Source organism: Neopelma chrysocephalum, unplaced genomic scaffold (genome assembly GCF_003984885.1).
Source record: "Neopelma chrysocephalum unplaced genomic scaffold, ASM398488v2 Primary Assembly neopelma1_23, whole genome shotgun sequence".
In the NCBI taxonomy this organism is placed as follows: Eukaryota; Metazoa; Chordata; class Aves; order Passeriformes; family Pipridae; genus Neopelma; species Neopelma chrysocephalum.
Genome location: NW_020897691.1, coordinates 24,763,423 through 24,786,765, shown reverse-complemented (window position 1 = coordinate 24,786,765; position 23,343 = coordinate 24,763,423). Strand labels below are relative to the sequence as shown.

The window sequence follows — 23,343 nt, the reverse complement described above, 5'->3', positions numbered from 1 at the left end:
ATCTCAACACAGCTTTGTTTTCTTACAACTGCGTTAGGAAAGCTGTTTTTGAATATCCTGCTTCTAGAATGTTAGATTATACTTTGTTATTATCACTTTTGCTGTAACACAAAATTTTCCATATGTGCATACTTCCATCTCCTGGACTGAATGTATATTGCACTTTCTGGTAATACTGATGTGTCTTATGGCTGGATATGGACTTCTTGTTATCCTTTGAAGACCCTTAGGGGAGATAATGGTCTATTGTTCCACTCAGTACAAAAACTACTCTGTAGATTAGCTGTCTTTGGGGATTTTCAAGGGCACAAGAAGATTAAGTGATAGGTGGATATAGGGAAAATGGTTCTGAGCACTATAAATGAAACTACATGTTCCCATTTCTTATGGAGGAAGGAGGGAAGAAGTCATGGACAAATGTCCCACAGGAGCTGCTAAATTAGAATACCTGTGTTGTGACTCCAGTGGTTACAAACCCACTGGTGTGTTGCAACCGGGATTGCACTTCAGAGTTTCAAACAACATCCGGCAGTAGTTGGAGGTGCCAATCGCACCTCAGAGGCTGTCAGTGTGAGAAGTGGGCAGTGCTGTTCCTGCTCAGTAGCTCAGAGTGCAGGGAGATAGGAGCCCCCACACTCCACTTCTGTCTCCCGTACTTTTTCAGAGGTTAGCCTCTGCCCTTTTCAGATCTCAGTAATATAAAAGGTACGTAGGTGCCTGCCTCAGAGTTGACATTAGCTATGTCTCACAGCTGGAGCCTGTGAGTGCTGCAGCTACAGCCGCCAGCAAGGCCTTTCCCCTGGGCAGGCTCCAAAAGGTGGTGCTGCCTGAGTTGGGGGCATGTGGGGCAGGTATGAGCCAGCTGAGGAGTTTCCATTTTCTGTCTCTGTCCTCCCGTGCTCTGACCTGCTCCAGTGGGTCGCTTTGTGTGCACTGTCTCCTCCCTACCTGGATTTAGCCTACATCCTGCTGCTTGGCAACACCGGGAATATCAAAGAAGAACATATTGTGGAAAAGGTGACTGACAACAATGGTGATAAATGTGTTTGATTGCATTAGCCACAAATCATGGCTGTCAATATTTGTTATCTAGTTCTCTTATATTTTGCCACTATGTATTTTTTACAAAGGTAGAGCAACCAACAGTCATATTGTCTGGTCAGAAGCAGCTGGTATGGACAAAGCCCCGTGTCAGACTGACAACACCCGAGCAAGGAACACGTTTGCAATGCAGTGGCCGTGCTGTGCTTGCCATCAGCTGGATCACCCGGGCGTGTATGAGCCCCTGACATGAATGGGGATGCACAGTCGCATTTGGGAGGTTTCTGAGCTGCAGCTCAGTGCTGTGCCCCGCTGACAGGGAATTAAGGCCTGTTCCCCGTGCTCCCCATCTCTTGGCTGCCAGCGATAGCGGGACAGTGCTAGGCGAGGCCAGACCGCTATGGCAGCACCAGAAGCACTTGCTGCCCCAGAGCAGCCGATGTGACCCAGCCCAGGCGCCCCTGTCCGGCTTCTGCAATTGGCTTTCCCCCGGAAGCTGCTTCCCCAAATCAAATGGATACTTTAGGCACTGAGTATTTTTTCCATTAAAAGAACAATATTCCTTCTTAAGGAACCTGTTAGGTGATAATATTCCTTCAGAGACTCAATTTGCACTATTCTTTCCCTAGAAAATAGCCAACCGACTTTCTTGTGAAACTTTATTTAATCCTCATTGAAGAGGCACCTCTGCTGTGGCTGCAGGCTGGGGTCAGGTATTGATAAGACTACAGATATCGCCCATAAAATATATTGACAAAGCCAATTTGCAGCTGTTTCCTATAGCTGTTCACGTTCATCCATTAATTCCTGTTTCAAACCACATCCCTAGTCCTTGGTTTCAAACCTCCCCACATCTCCATGTGGATGGGTACGAGGCGGGTGCGCGGCCGATCAGGCACCGCTGCGGACAGCCCCGGCGCGCGCGCGTGCGCGCGCGGGCCGGGGTCCTGTGGCGCTATAAGAGCGCGCTGCGGCAGCGCCTCTTCCTCTCTGTGCGGCGGCGCGCGGCGGTGCCGGGTAAGTGTTCGCGGTGGCGCCGGGGCCCGGCCGGGCGGGATCCCTCCGGCCCGCGGGGCATCACGGCGGGAGCGGGCGGGGCGGGGGCCCCGGGGCGGCCGGCGCCGCTCACCGGGGCGGCCTGTGTCTGTATTTGCAGCAGGAACCCGGGCGGGGACCACACCCACCGAGAGCGCCATGGCCGAGGAAGGGTGAGCGGGGCCGGGGGCGGCGGGCGGAGGGGCCACGTCTCGCCGGGTCTCGCTCTGCGGCGCGTCGGGGCTGTGCGGGCCCCGGCGCGGGGCTGCGGCGAGTTCCCTGCAGGCCGGGGCCGGGTGATGGACGCGGAGCCGCCCGGCAGGGCCCGTAACGCATGGCGACCCTGCTGCGGGAGGGAGCGCGGCCAGCTGCTCGCCAGGACTTAGAGCCTTGGTCTTTTTCTAGCTCATCGTTTCTTAGTTACCCTTTTGACTTGGTTCTTCAACTTGTGTTTCTTCTGTGTTTTTTTTTTTTTTTAATTGTGGGATGCTTGCTGGTGAACGGGAAGTTTTTGCTTATAGCTGTAAGAGGTTGGCACGATCAGAACATTGTCTGTCTTCTCTTTAGCATTACTGCTGGAGGTGTAATGGATGTTAACACCGCCCTGCAAGAAGTGCTGAAGACCGCACTTATCCATGATGGCCTTGCTCGCGGTATCCGTGAAGCAGCCAAAGCCTTGGACAAGTAAGTGTTTGTCACCAGTTTGTTTCTGTGGTGAAGAGCAAAACTGGGTGAAGTACGTTGTGATGAGGTACATTGAATACATACAGTGGTCACTTTGTCCAGGTGTTTAGCCTAAAACTTTATTAAGACCACAGTTTTCTGCCAGTAATTTTTGTCTTTTGTAATCTCTGTTTTGAGGTCTTTAACTATGATCTTGAATCATCGAGTTTAGCATCTGTGTTTTGAGAATAGCATCATCTGGTGTATTAGGTTCTGTTTGGGATCCCAGTGCCATCAAGTGTTCATGTGGGTGTATGGGTTTTGTGAAGAAAATGGAATGGTGCTTGCAGTGTGTAGCTGTTAAAACCTGGGGCTCAAGAACCTTGTGTTTTCAGAAGTGATAAATCTGTCTTATGTGCCAACCATGGTAATCAGTTATGGTCTTTTGTAGGGTGAAGCACTGTATCTATGCATATATATACACATACATACACACCTGCGTGCGTTTATATGCAGAAACACACTTCTAAGAAGAGAAGGTGCTCTAGGGTAATGCTACAGTGTTTGGGTGATGACTTCACAGTTTGTCGGATACCCCTTCACTCGTTTTATGAGTGATAACTGCTGTCTGACAAACCTGTATGCAAAAACCTCTAAGACAAGGTGCTAAATAATGGAAGAAAAATACAATTTAGGTGACTGACAACTAGTTTGTAAGAGCTGCAGCTTCATATGCTGTGTGTTCAAAGGATAATTATACACGTTTGGGTGTGATGGTTCTTGCTTTGAAACATTTCTGACATTCTGGCGACACTCATAATAAAGAAGGTCACAGAGAAAACCGATGTTGTCTGTAGAGGTCACATTGCACTAGGTTAAGCATAGAAGACCTACTCAGCTCTCTCTGTTGTCAGGTATCCCTTTGGTATCTTAACATTGTACCACAGTATACAAAGATCCTAATTAGAATTGGGGCCCTGTCATAACAGCTTCTTTGAACGTAAGTAGAAAAGATTGTTCTGAAGAGCTTATAACACCTTGATGTGGAAATTCAAGCTTTTAGTTATTACAATTCTAATATTAAATTACTGTAATCTGTGGTAAACAAGAAAAAGCAACTCGTAACTTGGTTGCTTTCTGACAATGACACCAGTTCTTTATGGGACCTTGTGTTTATCCAATCATTAGACCTTTTTCCAATGGCTGAGAATTTATTTAGTGGGATTTTTAAAAGCTTTCAAAACTGGAATAAAATGTGATCATAAAGCTACCTATGAATAGCCTGTTATGTATATTAAAAACAGAAGTGATGCATGATGTCAAAAGTATATTTAGTATTTCAAAAGCATATGGTGTCTCAAAACCAAAAATTAAGCCTAGGAAGTGATTCTCTAGAAATGCATGTGCTGAAGTCTCTCACTTATGATTTTTATTATAAAGAATTTTCAAGTATTGTCTGAAGTTACATGTGTCAGTTTTCATTCTTTTTAGACGCCAAGCCCATCTCTGTGTTCTGGCTTCAAATTGTGATGAACCCACATATGTAAAATTAGTTGAAGCACTCTGTGCAGAACATCAGATCAACTTAATAAAGGTAAGTGTCAACTTAAGACACAAGTTTATAACAGTTATGCTGCTTGTTTCAGCATGTAGAGAGCTGAATCTTTAAAACACTGTGCTATAATTCTGTGTATGGCTTATCTAAGCAAAATTTCTCTTAGCAGAGGTTGTTTAGGTCTGTGTAATTGGCATACAAGCAGTACAAACTTAAAAGTGAGTTCTTGTGTCCTGTATAATAAGGCATAGAATTGTTGCTGCAAGTGGGTGGAGCACAGGAGGAGTCCTGCCATGAGGGCACAAGCTGTACGATGATGATACTTTGGCTCCCTCTGCTGATGCCTGTGAGGAAATCAGCCATCCGTTACCCAAAGCTTCTGACAGTACAGCAGCTTTTGGGCTGAACCCCATTATGTTAGAAATGGCACGTTCTAATGTGATGCAATGCTTTGCACCTCAGGTTGATGACAACAAGAAGCTGGGCGAATGGGTAGGTCTCTGCAAGATCGACAGAGAAGGAAAACCTCGCAAAGTAGTGGGCTGCAGTTGTGTGGTTGTCAAAGTAAGATTATGTTAATTATAGATTATTTCTTGACTTGTGAAAATAGGCAGTAAACACAAGGTTGCTTTAGATAAGGAACTGTTAAATGGAACTCTTATATTAATTTTTATAAATGGTCACTTTATATTGTTGATAGTGAACATAAGCTGCTCCCATGTTTTATATTCCCTTTCATGTTTATTTTAAACACTCATATACATTTTGTGAGTTAATGGTTGTGTCCTTAAAATCTTTATGCCCACTTGCCAGTAAGCATTAAAAGGAAGGACCTGACTAGAAGATAGGAAGCTTCACTTAAAAAAAAATGCCAGTTCAATGTGTCCGCTCAACTCAAAAATGTTTTGCGGAGCATATTTTATAATGACACTGGTAAAGTAAAGCCACAGTACGAGCCTTGAAGACTTTGTTGTCTCTGAGGTCCCATGAGATGGCTACAGCTTCACAATAAGGACTAATGCCCTCTGTATGTTTTCGTACTTTTGCAACTGTTTCACACGTTTTAATTGACTTCTTTTAAGCAGATAAGATGACTTTTTAGTTCCCTATCAATGGTTGTTATATTTGAATGAAATAGAATAGTCTTTTTATTAGAGAACAAAGGAAAAACAGCTGACAGATCGCTTCAGGTTACTTATGTGGAATTTTTGGAATGCCTTGAGAAAAAGTGTCAGAATCCCATTTGTCCTTTTAAAAATAGGTTGTAAAATTTTGAATGGGTCTGTGTTAATAATGGGTTATCTTGTGTTACAGGACTATGGCAAGGAATCTCAGGCCAAAGATGTCATTGAAGAGTACTTCAAGTGCAAGAAATGAATGAAAAATAAATTTTGAACCTGACTAGTGTATGTGTGATTAATGGTTGGGTGTCTATGGATTAGTTCTTTGAGTTACAAAGTATAACATCAGAAGATGAAAGCACTTTGCAAGTGTTGGTGTAGTTTAGTAGTACGTTAACTCTCAGTTGGCTAAAAAGATCGTGGCGAGCCCTGCTATTCCTATTCTAGGGTGCTTCTGTTTCCTGTTCCTACCCCAGAGGTTGCCAGCCAGGAGAACTTTGCACAACTTTAGTTGCAAAAATAAAGGCAGTTAATTACTAGCTTTGTGTGGTAGTGCTTAGGTCAGTATTTCTGCAGGAATTCTGACTAATTTGTTACGGAAAACCTGAAGTATAGCTGCATCTGTGATGAAAATTTGGCTCCTGCTGAAACAAATGAGGAGAGCAGCCTTAACCGTTACCCAGGTCTTCTGGGATGTTGCAGGAATTTCATAAATGCTATCTTAATTTATTCAGGGATCTCAGTTGGCACAAGATGTTTTACTGTTCCCCTGCCTCAATGGAGGCAGATTGAGGGGTTTGGCATCCTATAACAAGTACTGTCATGTACTTGATCTCATTCTGTAGTTCTTGGTAGGCAAGGTAGCCACATAGAGCTCTCACTTGCTCACATGAGGCAGTGTTGCACTCCTAACTTGCTCAGTGTCTTGGTTTCCTTAGTAGTTCAATGATGTACAGAACTTGTTGGATTTTTTTTTTTTTTTAGATGTGTGGGCTTGGGACTGGAATTAACTTGCTTTTATCTCTTCTGCAAGTTGTTTTATGTGTCTCACCTTTCCTGCAGAAGAGGTCTAAGTGGAGTCATAAGGAATAGCTTCGTTATGCTGATAAAATGTAAGACATGAATGTGAATATGTGGGGTTGGTACCTGCAGGCTGAGGAGATGGGAATGTTTATCTGTTCTCAGGCTCTTCAACTTCAATTTTTGTTATGGTTTGTAACTCCACTTTTGTTATCCCCAGTTGTTCGTGTAGTGTGGAGGCAAGCATCTTCTCCTGCTGCGTTCAGGTGGACTTGCTGCTCTCATTTAAGCTCTTGATGTATCCCTTAGTTTTGGCCCTGTCACATCTTTATAGTAGCTAGATCTGGGTGACTTTTGATTGTTTGAGAGGTTTCTGTAGTAATAGTTTCAGGTGTATTTGATGGAGTCATCTGTTCAAGGCTGCTTCATGGCAAGGTCTATATCCTTTTGCTGAACTTGATGTATGTTCAGTCTTATCTGTGAAATTGTCCATGATGGAGATGAAGTGGTTTTTAAGTTAATGTCAAACTAGTATTGCAAATTGAGGGAAGTTAACACAAATATACTAATGTTAACATTTTCCATTTGGATTTGTTCAATATGTAGTTGAAATTACAGAGGTAGTCTGTGGATAGGAGCCTTAGTTGCAGATCTCATTTCATTAAATTACTGAAGGTTTCTCAGTATTGAGAATGAGAGAGTATTTTTTGAATGGAGTTAAGAGACTTAAATATTGACAAACTTTGTCAGTTGAGTTTGGCAAATAATTTTGAGTATGTGACTTGTATATAGAAGCACACTAAAACATGCTTCATCTTTTGTCCTATCTTAAGGTGCATCTTCTAAGAGTTTTGGGCAAAATAGTTATGCAATTTGTTCTAATTTTTATAACATTTGTAGCTACATTATAGAGAAAAGTATTGTTTGAAACTGGTGGTGGTGGCAGTCTTAATAGGCTTTGTAGTTTGCCTTTCCTTGACCGTCTGTTTATCAGGGTTAAATTGACAAAGGGAATTGGGATCCAAAGGTGGATTTCAGTACTTGGGTTTAATGGCCTCTGTGTTGCTGATGTTGAAAATTGTTTAACTGAATATGCCACTGAAGTAGAACTTTTTTTTTACCAGTTGGGAGTAGTCTGAATTTCTTGCATCTCTGGATGCAGTGTAACAAATGTGCAATTCAGTAAGCCTCTCCAGGGTAGTGGGTGAAGATTTTTAAAAAGATGAAATTCATAGACATATTCAAATTTGAGGAAGTAACTTCTAAGCCTGCGCAAGCAAACAGCTTTTCCAGATGTTAAGCTTTTTGGTTAAAACACAGTTTTTCATTTTGTTATTTTTTGACACAAAATGACCTAGGAGAATGGAGAAGACACCTACTTCTACATCTACTAATGATGTCTTGTGATGTAAAGCACTAATACCAACACATTAACATTTCAGAGGAGACTATTTTATGATTTGCTATTGGAAAAATAGGAATGATATTGATGGAAGAAGGAAAAAATGTTTATGTCTAGATGTAATTCTGAGATTATGATCTTGGAGTGAAAGGAGAAGGAACTATCACTGAAAAGTGTGAGTAAAAAAAAAGTGATAACCTTGAGTAAAAATTCTGAAAGTGTCTGGCTGGTAGTACCTGGAGGATGTGAAAGGCTGTAAATACAGTGTATTTAATAGCTGAAGTAGTTTCCCTTTGCATTTCCCCCAATATTTATGGAGAAAGCTGTTTAAAAATATGGTATCATCACTAGATGTCCTGTCAACTATAACACTAGTGGAAATAGGGTATGCTGGGTAAATGAAATGATGTTCTGTGAGCATTCACAACCTACTAAGGTTCAGTTTGGGGGCCCTCACAAGGAAAACATTGAGGTATTTGAGTGTGTCAGAAGGACGATGGCAAAATCTGGTGAAAGGTCTGTAGCACAAGTCTTAGGAGGAACCACTGAGGGAGCTGGCACTCTTTAGCCTGGAGAAAAGGAGGCTGAAGAGATTATTAGGACATCAAGAGATTGGGTATTAGGACAAATGGTCAGGCGTTGGAACAGTGCTCAGGGAAGTCGTGGAATCACCAGTCCTGGAGATAGCTAAAAAACACATGATGTGATACTTCAAGATATGGTTTAGTGGTGGCCTTGGCAGTGTCTGGTTTGCAGTTGAACTCCATGATATTTTCCAACCTAAATTATTCCGTGATTAAATTCATACATGTTAAACCTTCAAGCAAGTTGAGAAGAGTCCAGCACTCTGTTTAAGTTTACAAAATAATTAAAGGATTTTAACTTGTGGTGTGAGAAAAACAACATCTTTATCAAAATGGTTTTTATACTTGATTTATATAATGCCTTTATAGTGTTGGAACTGGCAGCTTTAGCAGTAGCTGGGTTATGTATTTGCTCTGAATTACTGTGAAGTATGACCGGTTAGCCCTTAGGAAAAGGGATTCAAGTAAGGAGAGTATAGTCACAAGCAAGTTTGTTAGGCAACATTTCTTTTTCTACAGTGGAATGATATTTTAAAAGTTCAGGAATATGTTTATGGGTTGGTTGGTGGGTTTTTTTTAATGTCATGATTTTACATAGCAATGAATATTAATACTAGGGAATGACAACTTTTCATGGCAAAGTTTTTCGGAATTCTGTTGGAATAGAATCAACACTTCCTAAATATTTTTGCTGTGTTGAGATCCAAATTTTCTGATCAAAATGCTTAAGTATCAAGCTAAGAGTTTTCTGTGTAATGTTTCGTTTCCTGCAAGTGACCTTGGAACCTATGCAGGGTCAGGACTGGAGAACTGATTAAGACTCAGTTTACTTTATTAATGCATTGGTATATCCTGCAGGATTCTTTGAGGAGTAGGCTTTGGATTACACTTGAAGTTACAGCCATCTGTAGTCATCATGCTAAAGGTACCCATCACCCGTCCCCTGAAAGGACCTGATTAGACAGTATTAAACATGTGACTGGAAATAAGAGACTTTGGAGTTAAGAGTTCCAAGACTGGCCCTGACTTTTTCTCTTGCTGATCATATTTAATGTCACTTGCAGGTTTTTCTTGTGAAAGAGGGGAAATACAAAATGGTTTGATCAATGATGCATGTTTTGTGGCTTTTGGTTGACAAAAGCAGCAGAATTAACTTTTTTTTTTGGACTAAAATACCAGGTTTTGGTGGTTTTGCATGGAAAGGCTGTTGTTTTCAGGCCTAAATTATTAGGTTTCAACATGAAGTAGAAAGCTAATGAAGTGCTTTGAAGAAATGCTGGTAAGTCATTGTGAAGGTGTCAAGTACAGACTTCTAGAGAGCACTGGAAGAACATACCATGTGATGTTTAAAAAAAATAGATTTTGAAAACAAGCTCCACTTGAAGGCAATTGCTTACTAGGACAGCTCATTCATATCCGGGTCCCATTGTAATGCTGATATGTTTTGCAGTTGCACAAACATCAGGGAATCAGGGCTTGTTAGCAGCAAATAGCTGTGCTGCACAGGCACTTCTGTGGGCTCCAACCATTCCTATGGAGAGGACTGTTTATTTTGTCTGCTTTACCAAGAGAAGAGTATTATCTTTGAGTCTTATTTAGCACATTTAGTATCTTATGGAGGGTGAGAACTAATTCCACATGAAGAAAAAATATATTTAATAATGTCATAGTTAGAGTTGCCTCTACCTGTCTGGTTTTGTTCCTTGTTTTGGAAAACCTAGATATCCTAGCTGTGAGCCACTGCTCCTCATGTGTCCATGTTACTGAAGTTGGTGCAAACATTTTTGCTGAAATTTGCTTCCTTCCCTGGAGACCTCGCAAAGGTATCCCATCTAGTAATGTGAAGGAACTCTGAATGTACATCCAGTTGTTAGCCTTGTCTCCTTTGGAGATCATGTGTTTGTGATGTGAAGCCTCACTAGGATTTGTAATTTGTGTTAGGCCATTGAACCAGATGGTGGATGTTAGGTGAGCACAGATGTGACTGGCTTGGTTTTTTAGCCTTAAGGAAAACAGAAGTAATGGCAAATTATTTTTTCAGGGATTTTAGAGAGTTAAATAAATACACAGAAAATTTTTCAGCCATTGGTCAGCAAGCAAATGTTTGTTTCGAGTCTCTAATAAATTGAGCAGATGGAGTGGTTGCTATGCTGTTGTGTATAACAATCCCCCATGCCTGAATAATTTTTGATGCATTGGCATTGATTTTGAATGCAAGTCCCCCTACAAGAAGCCTTAAACACACATCAGTTGCTTCATGTATTCTGATCTCTTCTAAATTATGATATAATCTCTTATGGAAGTAAATTACTATACAAATATCTGAACTTTCAGCCATTGGTTATTGTACTTCCTCCTCATCATTCAGAAAGTGTCATTATAATATATGACACTTATAATATATGAACTAACGGAAACTGATTTGGAAATCACTTTGTTAGGAGCTTTTTTACCCCTCCTCTTCCAATTCAAAAGCAATTGGGGACTTTTTATAGTATGTATGCAAAAGTATTTAAAATATCTTCACTGAGAACTCTGAGCAACACAGCATTACATGAAATGTGGGTGCTTTCTGGAAGTAACAACTATTCTTTCTGAAAAAATTTACAAACTGATACAATTTTGTTTATACCTGATTTGTTTTTAAAAAATCTGTTTATTGATATTTAATATTTCATATTGCTGACACATTATTAGGCAGAGTTATGTACAAAGAGTTATTACAAAGCAGAGTTATGTAAAAAAATAGATCTACAAGGGGTAAAATGTTTATGTACAAATCAACCTAGCTATTATTTTGTTTATCTGATTACTTGTTTACCTTCAAGTAGTCCTTTAACTCAGTCAGTGTCAGGAATCTGTTCATCTTGGCTGTAGTCTGACTAAGGTGAGTGTCTGTAAGGTAAGTTTTAATCTTTGGAGTAGATAGGTAGAGTTTCTATGTCAATGTTCTAAAAAAAATACCAATGTGTAATTAGCCAAATATTATTTGTCAAAAGTGATGAAATAATAGGCATTTAGCTTAGTGCCTGGCCTGCCAAGTTCCTGCCCTGTAAAACCTTACCAGTGAGTTATGAAGCTGAAAAAACTCATTTTATATGGATGCGCAAAGTATGTTTATTAAAGCAATTTCCTATTTTCATACTAAAAAAAAATGTAATTCTGGTATGCTTTTTTTTCTTCTCACTTGAATGGTTCTGAGACATTTTCCACAGTGAAAGAGTTCAAGTCCCTGTTAAAATAAGCTTTGTATTTTGAGGACAGAAAAAAAGCCATGACCCCGAAGTAACCTTTTATATTGATTGTATTGTTAGCAGCCAGTGTGTTGAATAACATAATACAGATGCTTGGGACAGGTTTAGGAAGGCAAATGGGTGGGGAAAAAAACAAATGTTTCTAGTTTTAAAAGTATGTGTTTAAGGGGATGGAGGTTATATTCTGTAGAACCCCTCCACAAAAAAATGAAACACCCTCAGATATCCATATATATAAAAGTGTTCATATGTCAGTACGAGCTATGGTATGTATTCCCTTTTTCATCCATTTATTTAAATGGACAAAATTCAAGTAACACCCTTCAGCTTTGCTTTGTTCAGAGCAGCGAAATACACTGTTTGTCAGTACATGTACAAGAAATGCCTTTACATGCATGGAATTTAGCAAGCTACTGTATTTTAAACAGCATATAAACTCAACTCCTGTTTCTGCAAGAGGCTGACCCCTCCAAATAAAATCTCGGCTGGTTCTGACTCTTCCCTCATGGCTGTCTAACCAGTTGTTTTAAACTCAACATGACAGCTTTTAGTATTTTCTCTTAAAACCATCATGTCTTGATCTTTTTGGATCACTGTGAACAGGAACATCATTCTGTCTGACCCTCAAACCCATTTACATGTCCTTTTCATGTAAATTAATTGAAATTAATAGAAATATATGTGCCTCTTCTACTTGGAATTGTATGAAAACACCCCTAAACCTGCTGTTTGGACATGAGGTATGAGTGCTTATAATGAGAAGAAAAACTTCTAGCCAAAGTGGCGTGCAACCAAGAAACAGGGATGGAATGCAGTGCCCCTTGGAGGTCTATCTCCGTAATGTTATGATAAAATCCATCATACTATTATTGACTGAGCTAGTATGGTTGTGAATGTAGGTAATATTAGCTGTAATAATACTGTAATTACATGGTTGAGAATTTCGATAAGCTTGCTTGCTCTGACATGAAATTGTTTCTTATAGAAGGTCTCAAATTTATTTTATTTTTTTTTAACTTTAGCAAAAGCAACAGTTATTTTTAAAACTCTTGTCGAATGTAAGGTGTTTGATAGGGGAAGTTTGAGTACTTCCATTCATGGACTTGAGATGTAATAGGAAGGTGGTGGGAGAGAAGAAGCACTTCTAGATGATGGGTGAAGGGGGAGGATTGGATGTGGGGACAGAGCAAAATTAGCAAGGAATAGCAAGAAGCTGAGTCAATGAAACACAGGAGAATCTGCTAGTGAGCCTGGAGATGACACTGTCTCACCATTGATTTCTTGCCAATAATCACCCATAAAATGAGTTGCAAACTATAAGGAGAACTGTCAAGAGACAGAATTGAGTGCAAGAGTGAAGATGCAAGCATGCGCCATTTTAAGGCAGATTGCAAAGCTCGAGATAATATTAACCAGGAAAAAAAGGCTGCATATGACATCCTGTTCAAGTCTCTTGGCATATAAATATTCTTTAAGCATGCAGTCATGTGCTGTTATTTCTACAGATTTCTGATGACATTCAAAGGCAAACCAGCAGACTCTAGGAAAGTTCTAGGGCTCTACTGGGATGAAGGCTGCAATGTATTAAAAAAGAAAAAGGCAATAAACTCACCAAAAAAAGAAGACTGTGGTTTTGTGGTTAAAAATGTTGATGAAGCTTGTCTCTGCCACTAAGTTGCCATGTGAAGGTTGGTATGGAAATGTTCACATGGGAGGTGATGGTGTGTTTTCATTTCCTGGATGCACCAACTTGCTGATGCTTTGTTTTTTAGGAATGATGAATGCTCACACCTATGGACATTTTGGTTTAAGCATAGAAAGCTACCATGCATGCTTTATTCATGAAAAATAGAGTTTAGCAGGGTCTCAGGTTTGCATGTTCACGTGGACGAGTGCCTGTAGCTTGTGAATTATAATTTCGCAAATTGAGGAAATGGTGCCCTATGGATGGACGGGGGGAACACAAGCCCCCTTCTGCTTGTCGTTCACTCACTCCCCGGGCATCCGTGCCGGGGCTGGCTGGCGTGATAGTTTCAGGCACGTTCCCAGGGCCCCGTGCTGGGGTTGGCTCCCGCCGGCGCTTCCCCGGCGAGGCAGGAGATGGCAGCCGAGCCCCGGCCAAGGCAGCTGGAGCAGGTGCCGCGGTGATCCCGACGGGCCGGCAGCGCAGGAAACAAAGTGGAATGTGACTCTTCGGTGCCTTTGAATGTTGTCGGTTTCTGTGCCCACTTTCCAGTGCTGCAGCCTTGTAAAACGCCAGCACGTCAGATGTTGGAACTTTTACGGCGTGTAGGAAATGTGTTTGCATAGACCCATAGACTTTGTTGTACAGCTGCAATGCCTTTAATCTGTCTTTCTGGGAGCTGTACTACACGGGGCAAGTACTCTTGTCTGCTTTCCTTCGCAGATATAATGAAAGAGTGAACAGGTAAGGGGGGGTGTGGTCAAGGAGCCAGTTGTTTGGAAGTTCTCTTTGTATGCTGTAAGTAGCGCCATCCATGAGACCAGAGAACACCAGTGGCAAACATATGAAGGACAACACAGACCAGATAAGAGCCAAGATAGGTGAAGGCTCCTTTTTTCCTTTTTTTTTTCTTTTTCTCTCTGCCTCAAGTGTCTGATCTATTACAGTGTTCAAAAGATTTTGATATGCTCATATTGTATTCACACATATGCAATGTATTTGAAACATTCCTACCAAGGAGATTGTGGTAAAAACTGTAATGTGCAGCTTGCTGGGTTTCATTGTAAAGTAATATAATCTCCACATGTGCGAAGGCCAATGCAATATTTTATTTTTTGCTTACCCCAGGGAATGTGATATTAAATTTATCAGCTGAAGTATTTGAATGAGAACTCATAAATATTTTCTGAGGTGCATCAGTGGTGTACTTAGGGAGGCAGAAGACATGCAGCACTGGGTGAAGAGGAAGAGGAAGTAGTTCATACTTTCCATCCTCTGCTGTCACATAACAGCTATGCCTTGCCCTTCAGATGGCGTACTGATAAATTTTCTCAGTGAATGAAAACAAGTTTTAAATTGTGGAGAATTTGTTAGTCACTGATTTTTTTCTGATAATTATTAACTCTATAGTAGATGGGCTGCAGATGCTGTTCACGTCGGATACAGAGTTTCACATGCCTTGGGGAGAGAGGAAAGGGCTCCCCAAAAGAGTTATTGTTCTGAAGACATTTCAAATGCACAGGAGGACTGTTGTCCTACCTGCCTTTACCCAATACACTGTCATTGAAGGCATCCTAGATGGACAAGCTACTGCCAAATCTAGGATGAGTTTGCATACTGCCTTCATAAATCTTCTAGGGCTTAAGCAAGCATCTCTGCATGGTATTATCCGGCTGTTGTGCGATCTAGTCTCTCATCCAGAGTTAATTTAAAAGAACTTGGTGGTGCTTTAGAATAGTCCAAGCTGTACTGAGTTGGTAGTTCTTCGTCATCATTGACTCAGGGTGCAGCTGCAGCCAAAATTGCCTATATCAGGAATGGTACTGAGAACGTGACCAAAAATGATGTTTTGCCACTGAAGAAAATCTTCATGCCTCCACATCTTGAGTATTGCATCAATTGAACTCCACATCTCAAGAAGAGCATATTTTTTTTCTTAAAAAAAAAAGTTATGGAAAAGGACATTAAGTTTGTTACAAGGAAGTAATAGCAGCTTAGGAATTCACTTCAGTTTAGAGGGAAAGCTGAGGAGGGATGAAAATGCTGGCAGCCCCCAGCTTGGACAGGGGCACTCTGTGCTGGGTTAGGAACTGGCTGGAGGGCCAGGCCCAGAGAGTGGTGGTGAATGGTGCTGCATCCAGTTGGTGGCCTGTCTCTAGCAGTCTCCCCCAGGGATCAGTGTTGGGCCCAGTTCTGTTTAATATCTTTATTGATGATTTAGGTGAGGGGATTGAGTCCACCATCAGCAAATTTGCAGATGGCACTAAGTTGGGGGGGATCATCGATCAGCTGGAAGGCAGGAGGGCTCTGCAGAGGGACCTGGACAGACTGGAGAGTTGAGATGATTCCAACGAGATGAGGTTCGACAAGGCCAAGTGCCAGGTCCTCCACTTTGGCCACAACAACCCCATGGAGTGCTACAGACTGGGGACAGAGTGGCTGGAGAGCAGCCAGGCAGAAAGAGACCTGGGAGTTTGGATTGGCAGGAAGCTGAACATGAGCCAGCAGTGTGCCCAGGTGACCAAGAAGGCCAATGGCATCCTGGCCTGCATCAGGAACAGTGTGGCCAACAGGTCCAGGGAAGTGATTCTTCCCCTGTACTCAGCGTTGGTGAGGCCACACCTGGAGTACTGTGTCCAGTTCTGGGCCCCTCAGTTCAGGAAGGATATTGAGGTGCTGGAGCAGGTCCAGAGGAGGGCAACAAGGCTGGTGAAGGGACTCAAGCACAAGTCCTATGAGGAGAGGCTGAGGGAGCTGGGGTTGTTTAGCCTGGAGAAGAGGAGACTCAGGAGAGACCTCATCACTCTCTTCAACTCCCTGAAAGGAGGTTGTAGCCAGATGAGGGTTGGTCTCTTCTCCCAGGCAGCTATCAGTAAGACAAGAGGGCGTGGTCTTAAGCTCTGCCATGGGAGGTTTAGGTTGGATATTAGGAAGAAATTCTTTACAGAGAGGGTAATTAAGCATTGGAATGGGCTGCCCAGGGAAATGGTGCATTCTCTGTCCCTGGAGGTTTTTAAGATGAGACTGGATGTGGCACTTAGTGCCATGGTCTAGTAACCATGGTGGTAGTGGATCAAGGTTGGACTTGATGATCTCAGAGGTCCCTTCCAAGCTGGCTGATTCTATGATTCTATGAAGCTGATTTCCAGCATCAAGAAGGCCTAAGATGAGTGCTAAACTTGTTTACTGAATCCTACAGTACTAGATCAGAGTACATGTATTGAAACTGATCGGATTTAATTTAAAACACGTTTTTAAAAGTACCTTTCTTTAAAGCCTGTAATAAACTTCTGTAACTGGCTGTTGTAAGAAAGTGTGAAGTCAGAACACATCGAGAATTTCAAAATGGATTAAACAAATTAATGGATAAAAAGTGCAAATCAGATCCTACTGGGAAGGCAGTGATATTCTAACATCTGAAATCTAATAGCAGGATGCAGAAGGAGCATGAGGATTGGATTTTAGGTAGTGGCTTGTTTCCCATGTTCTCCCTAATGCCACAGTGTGGGGCGTTTCTGATAGGAAAAGATGGGCATGCCCTCAAGAGTGCTAAGAGAGCTCAGATGGCTGCCTAATCCAGTTAGTTTTCTAGGTACTTGTAGGAAATTTTGTCAAAAAGCTCTTGAGTTTTTTCTTTCTGAGGTTGCTCTGGTTTTGCAGTGAACATACCTTCTGTGCCATTGTCATCTTGGGAATTACATTACTGTGAACCTCTTCACTTGGGTCTACTTTCCAAACCAGCTTAGAAACTGAAGTCAGTCCAGAGCTGAAGCTGGCACATGCTGTCTATTGCCCTGCAAGTACATTGCCTTTGTGTACCAGGATGGGCTATTTCCAAAAGGAGTTGAAAGTTGTATTTGTCCAGTCCATAATCTCTTTAATGACCGAGGTCTGCCCTTATTAGACACCAACTCTTCTCTCTCCATAATATTTGATCCAGCAGAAAGGTGAGTTGGCACTTTTCTGGTATAACAGCATGGAAGCTTTTGGCATTTCAGAAGGCATTTCTCCCTTTGGTCTAAAATAGCCCATGTACACTGGCTTCTCTGGCACACTGCAATGTTCACCAGTCCTCTTTTGTTTTTCTGAGGCTAACAGAATCATGAAGGTGGTGAAAGGGTGAACCGGGGCAAGGACTTGTTTGTTTTTTTCTTTCTTTCAGCTGTTGTTGGCCTGGGCTCTGAGGAATGAAGTTAAATTTGTAGTTTCTAAGGAGTGTATTTTAAAATATTTGCCAGTTGTTCCAGATAATAAAATAGGGATTTTTGTCAAGAGGATAAGAAATGAAAATAAATAAACATGGATCCTTTTTGCCTAATTTATGATCTGCAAATATGGTTCCTCCTCAGCCTGCATGATTAACTCTCTCCAGCCAAAACTGACCATTTTGACTACATCTTCTATCAATAAAAACTCATGAAAACTTTTTTTCATAAACGAAATCCAACAATATCATATAACTGCAGTGTAGATTGCTTTGCCATTTCTAGAATTTAACCATGTTACAAGCAACATATAAATTATAGTCCCTCACCTTTAACACCACTGATAGATTTAGTTGAAAGACATTGCCTTTATCCATACTAACTTTAAACACAGTAGAGCTGGAAAGCTTTTTGTATAGGAATGATACTACTTGTTCCAATAGCTGCTGGTTATGATACAGTTTTGTTTTTTGACCATGTAGATGCGTCAAGAGGATTAAAAAGATTTGTTTAAAATGTTGCATTTGATTAACATTTTTTGAGCCCGGTTTTCTTCTTTTAGAAATACTTTGTGGTGTGAGTGCTTATAGAAGACAGTTGCTTCCCAAAGGAAAAGGTGCAGCAGTTCTGTGTTAAGGTCTCTGTTCAAGCTTATTATCCCAGCCTCAGAAATGTGTTTTCACTAACCTAAGAGTATGATAAGTTGAAGGAGAGGGTGCACAGCTTAGGCACTTGGCAGTGCTTCCACTGGAGCTGCTGTGTGAGGGTAGTGGTAGAAGATCATGAAGTGAGGTGTTCTTTCAAGTCTTATCACATCTCAGCTACTTTACAATCTCTGGAGGGTCCCAGGCAGAGTTTCTATGAGCTGTGTCTTGGTGTTCACACAGTACATGTGCTGCAGATGTTTTAGGCTATCACCTGAAGTTTGTGATGACTGCAACACATGCTGTTTTGGATGATCTCAATAGGGCATCTAGTATCTTATTTCTGAGGCATTTTTGCTGCAAGAAGCAATAAATTCAATTCTGTCATCATTAGGCAGGTGTTTATATGTACTGCAAGACTTTAATCTCTCTCCAGGGAGCAAAATACTCCAGAGGCCCGTTCTACAACTTGGCATTTGCTTTGCATACCTGGCATGTTCCCATTTCTCTCTATGCCAGGAGAGTAAGCATGGTTTTATGGTTAGGACACGAGTCTTGAGTAATTTTTCAGCTTTGCCAGTGATTGCTGTGAAATCTAGAGCAAATCTGTCCCTCAATTCACCAACTACAAAGAGTGAGGGTAGCGTGGCTTTTTGTTTCTGCTGTGTATTTCTTCTACATAGCTTAGGACATAGACTGCATTTTGTTTGATGTATGTATCTTGGATCTCAAACTTACTACACAAAGTCACAGTCTACTAGTAATAATAGAGCAGAAGTTTATTCTACATAATATTTGATAAAGAGTCCCCAAAATACATCATCTGTACTTGATAGTCATATGATGTGCCAACAAGTGATTCATGGTTGTGATGTGGCTATTGCAATGTTTGGGTTTGGGAGAGTGTCAGTGTGTACCAACTCTGGTTTCCTAAAACAGATTTATGTAGGTGGTGAGCTGACTTATAACTGGATCATGAATTATTTTACTTCAGACGTACCAAGTTTATCCATGTAATGTCTCCCTGGTTCCTGTAGGAAGCCCTGGTGGTTGCTTACATTCTCCATCTCTGAGGAGATAGCTTTTTCTGGCTGCAGCGGTTCCTGGGTCTGAAGGCAGTCTGCAGCATCTGAATGGCCTGAAAAACCTGAAGTCCACTCACTAATAGTTGTTGAGCAGTCATTAGTGAAACTTTGTGCTGCAACTTGCTGAAAATTATTTGGTTAGCCATGTAAAAACTCATAAAACCAAGAACACAATGAAAAGAAAATGCCTTAAAGAAGCTTTGAGTAGATTGCTTATAAGCCCAGTAGCTCTTTTTGTTGGAAAATGACCTCAGGGAAGAAAAGAATCACATTTTTAAAGTTCTGAGTCCTGAGAGAAGAATCATAAAGAAATTCAACAGGTTGACTCAAGATAATTTTGGTGTTCCACATTGACTTGAAACAGCCCAGCCATAAAGGAACTGTTAAAACAGTTATCTCAAGGAATTGTGGTCAACTGAAAAAAATAAATAAACGTTTCCAAGTAAACTTCCCGTGCTTAGAAGATAGTATGGTAGGATAACAGTAAGGCAAATAGGAAGACTATAAGAAGCCCAAACAAATCCTTAAAGCTTTAAACATGAGCTAATTTGCTGTATGCCTAAAGTCAAGACAGCAGCTACCATTTGCATCAAGCAGTTAACGTTTTCTTTCAGATGTGTTTTAAAAAGTTATTCCATTAGATTAAGATCATGTGCTTTGTTTTACTCGTTAAACATTTACAAATTCATCATGTTATAAAGTATATCATAGTCTATTACTTCAGAAATCTGTGCTGATACAATGAAGAAATTTCTACATTGTTATTTTGCAAGCTTTAATTTGTTTATTTAAGGAAAAATACACCATAATCTATATTTCTTTTTTCCTAGTGAATCTAGGAAAATGAAATTGTTTCCCTTCCTGACTCCCTCACTCCATGATGTTTGCACACATACAAGTGCACACGTGCATACACGTTTCCCTCCCTGAAGGAGGTAACGTGACTATCTCCAAGTATATTATCTCTACCCATTTCTTTCTTGACTTTAATAATAATGATGTTAGTTTCACACTCATTTGTGCTTAAAAATATGAGGTCCTTAAGAATTTTTAAATGTACAATACTTTATTTTGGTCTATTTTTATTCTAGAAAACAAATGTCCATTTATTATCTGTTTGCTGTGTTAGGAAGTTTCTGTAATAGCAATTTTTACTGGTTTATCTTCTGAACTAATCCAGCCTTCTCAGTCTGCCTGTGTAGGTAGTGTCTCCCCTACCCTGCTGAAGTTGGACCTGTGCAGCATAAATGCTAAAGTCTTGGAGCAAGAAGGAGAAGAAGCAGGAGAGAGCCTGATCTGTAGTTCAGTGTGTACAGTCCTGAACTGGGAATGGGGAGAAAGAAGTCTGGTCCTTTATGTCCAAGTAATTTTTTTTGATTTTGTTCTCTTTTTTTCTTCAGTAACCCTCTAAAGTAAAATGCAAAACCAGTCCATCAGACAAAATAGCAGGAAGGCTATTGAGTTTCTTCTGGTAAGGTCCCTCATCTCTGCCTTGGTTTATGACTTCAAGACTGGTTTATCAAACCTTTGAATCTACAAGGTACAGTTAGCACCCCTGACTCTCCTTATGATCAATGGAAAACACAAATGAGGGTCACTTAACCTTACCTCAAAGCAGATATTTAAAATTATGAGTGAAATGAAGCACCTATTCCTGCAGAACTGCAAAGAGAGCAGATCCAGATGCTTGCATGCCTTGGATGCATGGGCTCTTGTGGTACTGTGAGGAAAGACAACTCAGACCAGTGCTGGGTCATTGAAGTAGGCCCAACTCAATATGTTACAGAAAAAGCCTGAGCAGAACAACCTTTAGTTTCCTTATTCCATGTTTTTTTTTCTGCTGGAGTCTGACTAGCAGCCACTAGTATTTGTCTGTTCTCCAAATTTGTTAAGAGTAAGGAGAATCTCCCTCCCTAAAAAAACCACAAAACAACAAACCAACAACAAAACCTCAGGAATTGCCATAGAGAAAGAAGTGGATTGTGCTGGGTTAGTGAGCTGTATGTGGGGGAAGGCATGGGAAAGAGATCAAAGGCAAGGTCGGTGCTTAAAAATAGTGTGTACATGGTATAAAGTGGCTGCTTTACCCTGACCTCAAGCACCTAAAAACTGTACAAAGTTGCAGTTTTGGTCTCAGTGTGTAAGCTAGATATATCCCAAAGCTCAAATTGCAATCCACGAGACTGCAAATCCACATGGCCAGTCAGCTCTGCTGAAAATCAGTTAAATAAATCTCAGTAAATGTCAGCGCACTGCAACTAGCAAGTAGATGTATGCAGCTGGGGGCTTTGTTCTCACTGACTTCAGTGGAAGGCAATATGGACACTGTTAAATCAGTCTGGAGATTATTTAGTCCTAGAAATAAAATTATTTGGAATAAAAACATCTAATGCAACATTAGATCCTTGCTGCGTTACCATGATGCTGTCAATAAAGATTGGAACATTCCTGGTTCAACTATGGTAGAGATGCTCAGGCTCCCTCATCCTTGGATAAAACTAAAGCTTCAAAAGCAAACACCAGAAATCTTCTCTATGGCCTTTTCTCTCACCTGCCTATAATACCAAAACTATGTCATGTCTCTTGGTTTTGACAGAGCAGAGGGTGGGTGCTGTACCTCCTTTTACATCATCACACACAAGGTAACTGCTAAGAGCACGTGTGTGCATAGGAACAATCCCTGAGTGCAACCCAGAGAAATTAACTTCAGGGATGTGTTTCCCCTTGGAGCAGGAAATCACTCACCTAACAGTATTATAAAACATTACATAGTTAATAAGTGTTTTTCCAGGATTTTTTCAATACTCATCAGAAAACTATCATAGTTTATATACGCTAATCTTCTCTTTTCTGTGTGTATGTACTGTAACTTTCATTACAATGTGTCGTGGTTTAACCCCAGCCAGCAACTAAGTACCACACAGCTGCTCACTGTCAGAGCGTGGAAAACTGAAAAGTCCTTGACTTAGAGTGAGCACTGCACAGCAACCACTAAAATATCAGTGCATTATCAACATTGTTCTCATCCTAAATCCAAAACACAGCACTGTACCAGATACTTAGAAGAAAATTAACTCTATCCCAGACAAACCCAGGACAAAGTGCCATTACATTTACAAAAAGGATTCTGTAAAAATGACCTAGTGGTCTTCCAAATTTATTCTTTCAATGATTCAGATCGAATTTGCCTACTCTAAACATTATTTTAAAAAACTGATGGTGTTGCCCACTGATCCCACCTTGAATCAAGTCTTGATCTTTTTATGTTGCATTTATAATGAGGATGATTTCATTATTTAGCTGGTAATGTGATTAATGATGTGCAAGAGAGGTTAGAGCCTGGTCCTCCCAGCCTTTCTATCTTGCCCTCTCAGGAATTCTGGTAATTGTAGGGTGTTAAGAGAGGAAAAATTGTGTATTGTTTGGTCAAATGAGGAGTATATCTGGATGAGAAAGGCATAGTCTGGTGGGAAGGTGCAATACTGAAGGTTTTCTGATCATTGCAATATTTTAAGGCTAATGAGAGTTTAGTACACATGTTGAGTGAAAGGATTTAGGCATCTTAAATCACTGCAAAACTAGCTTCATTGGTGGTTGTCTTCTGTTTCCTTCTACCTTGGCTCCAAAGAACTTCTATAGGAGCAACCTGCAACCCTAAATCCCACCCCAGATTTTTGTGTTTTACTGTTGGATGTTGCCCAGGATCCATGAGAAGTCTGCTTCACTGCATATCATGGCTGTATTGCTTCAGCTCCCTCCACTCCCCCATCAATGCCGGAATCACTGGCTGGCCATTGTGCAGCTTCCCCAGAAGTAGTAGGTCAGTCTGCATTCCAGACATTTTGCATATACAGCTTTGTCAGCTAAGAGCATCAGAAGAGGAGAAACATACCACTAATTAAACTGTCAGTTCTGGTAAATGTTCTTATACCAGCAAAAAGCTCTATTTAGAGGTATAACTTATGTCATGTGGGTAGCTGGTATAAACACTGCCAGCAAAAATCTCTTGCCGGTATACACCACATCTCCACTCAGAGAGTTTGTTGTGAA

General features: G+C 40.9%; 1 protein-coding gene and 3 non-coding genes across 5 annotated transcripts; all 4 read left to right on the top strand.

The window, feature by feature from the left end:
- The first annotated feature begins 1,976 nt into the window (after positions 1 to 1,976).
- On the top strand, positions 1,977 to 5,695 carry RPS12 (ribosomal protein S12). 2 transcript variants are annotated; one of them, XM_027690716.1, is made up of 6 exons: positions 1,977 to 2,058; positions 2,198 to 2,249; positions 2,644 to 2,760; positions 4,231 to 4,333; positions 4,757 to 4,858; positions 5,609 to 5,695. In XM_027690716.1, the coding sequence occupies exons 2-6, from the start codon at positions 2,236 to 2,238 to the stop codon at positions 5,669 to 5,671; spliced, it is 399 nt and encodes a 132-aa protein (XP_027546517.1). In that variant the 5' UTR covers positions 1,977 to 2,058; positions 2,198 to 2,235; the 3' UTR covers positions 5,672 to 5,695. The 2 variants fall into 2 exon arrangements, with proteins under 2 accessions (XP_027546517.1, XP_027546524.1); XM_027690723.1 differs by lacking the exon at positions 2,198 to 2,249 and having other exon boundaries at positions 1,980 to 2,058.
- On the top strand, positions 3,302 to 3,376 carry LOC113972808. The gene has a single exon (XR_003536013.1). It is a non-coding gene; the product is annotated as a small nucleolar RNA SNORD101 (small nucleolar RNA).
- LOC113972805 lies at positions 4,600 to 4,686 on the top strand. Its single transcript, XR_003536012.1, has one exon. It is a non-coding gene; the product is annotated as a small nucleolar RNA SNORD100 (small nucleolar RNA).
- On the top strand, positions 5,163 to 5,297 carry LOC113972822. The gene has a single exon (XR_003536022.1). It is a non-coding gene; the product is annotated as a small nucleolar RNA SNORA33 (small nucleolar RNA).
- Positions 5,696 to 23,343: the final 17,648 nt, after the last annotated feature.

Coding starts and splice junctions, on each gene's coding strand:
- RPS12 (XM_027690716.1), top strand. Junction 2,761..4,230: donor GCAGCCAAAGCCTTGGACAA/GTAAGTGTTTGT, acceptor CATTCTTTTTAG/ACGCCAAGCCCATCTCTGTG. Junction 4,334..4,756: donor ATCAGATCAACTTAATAAAG/GTAAGTGTCAAC, acceptor TTTGCACCTCAG/GTTGATGACAACAAGAAGCT.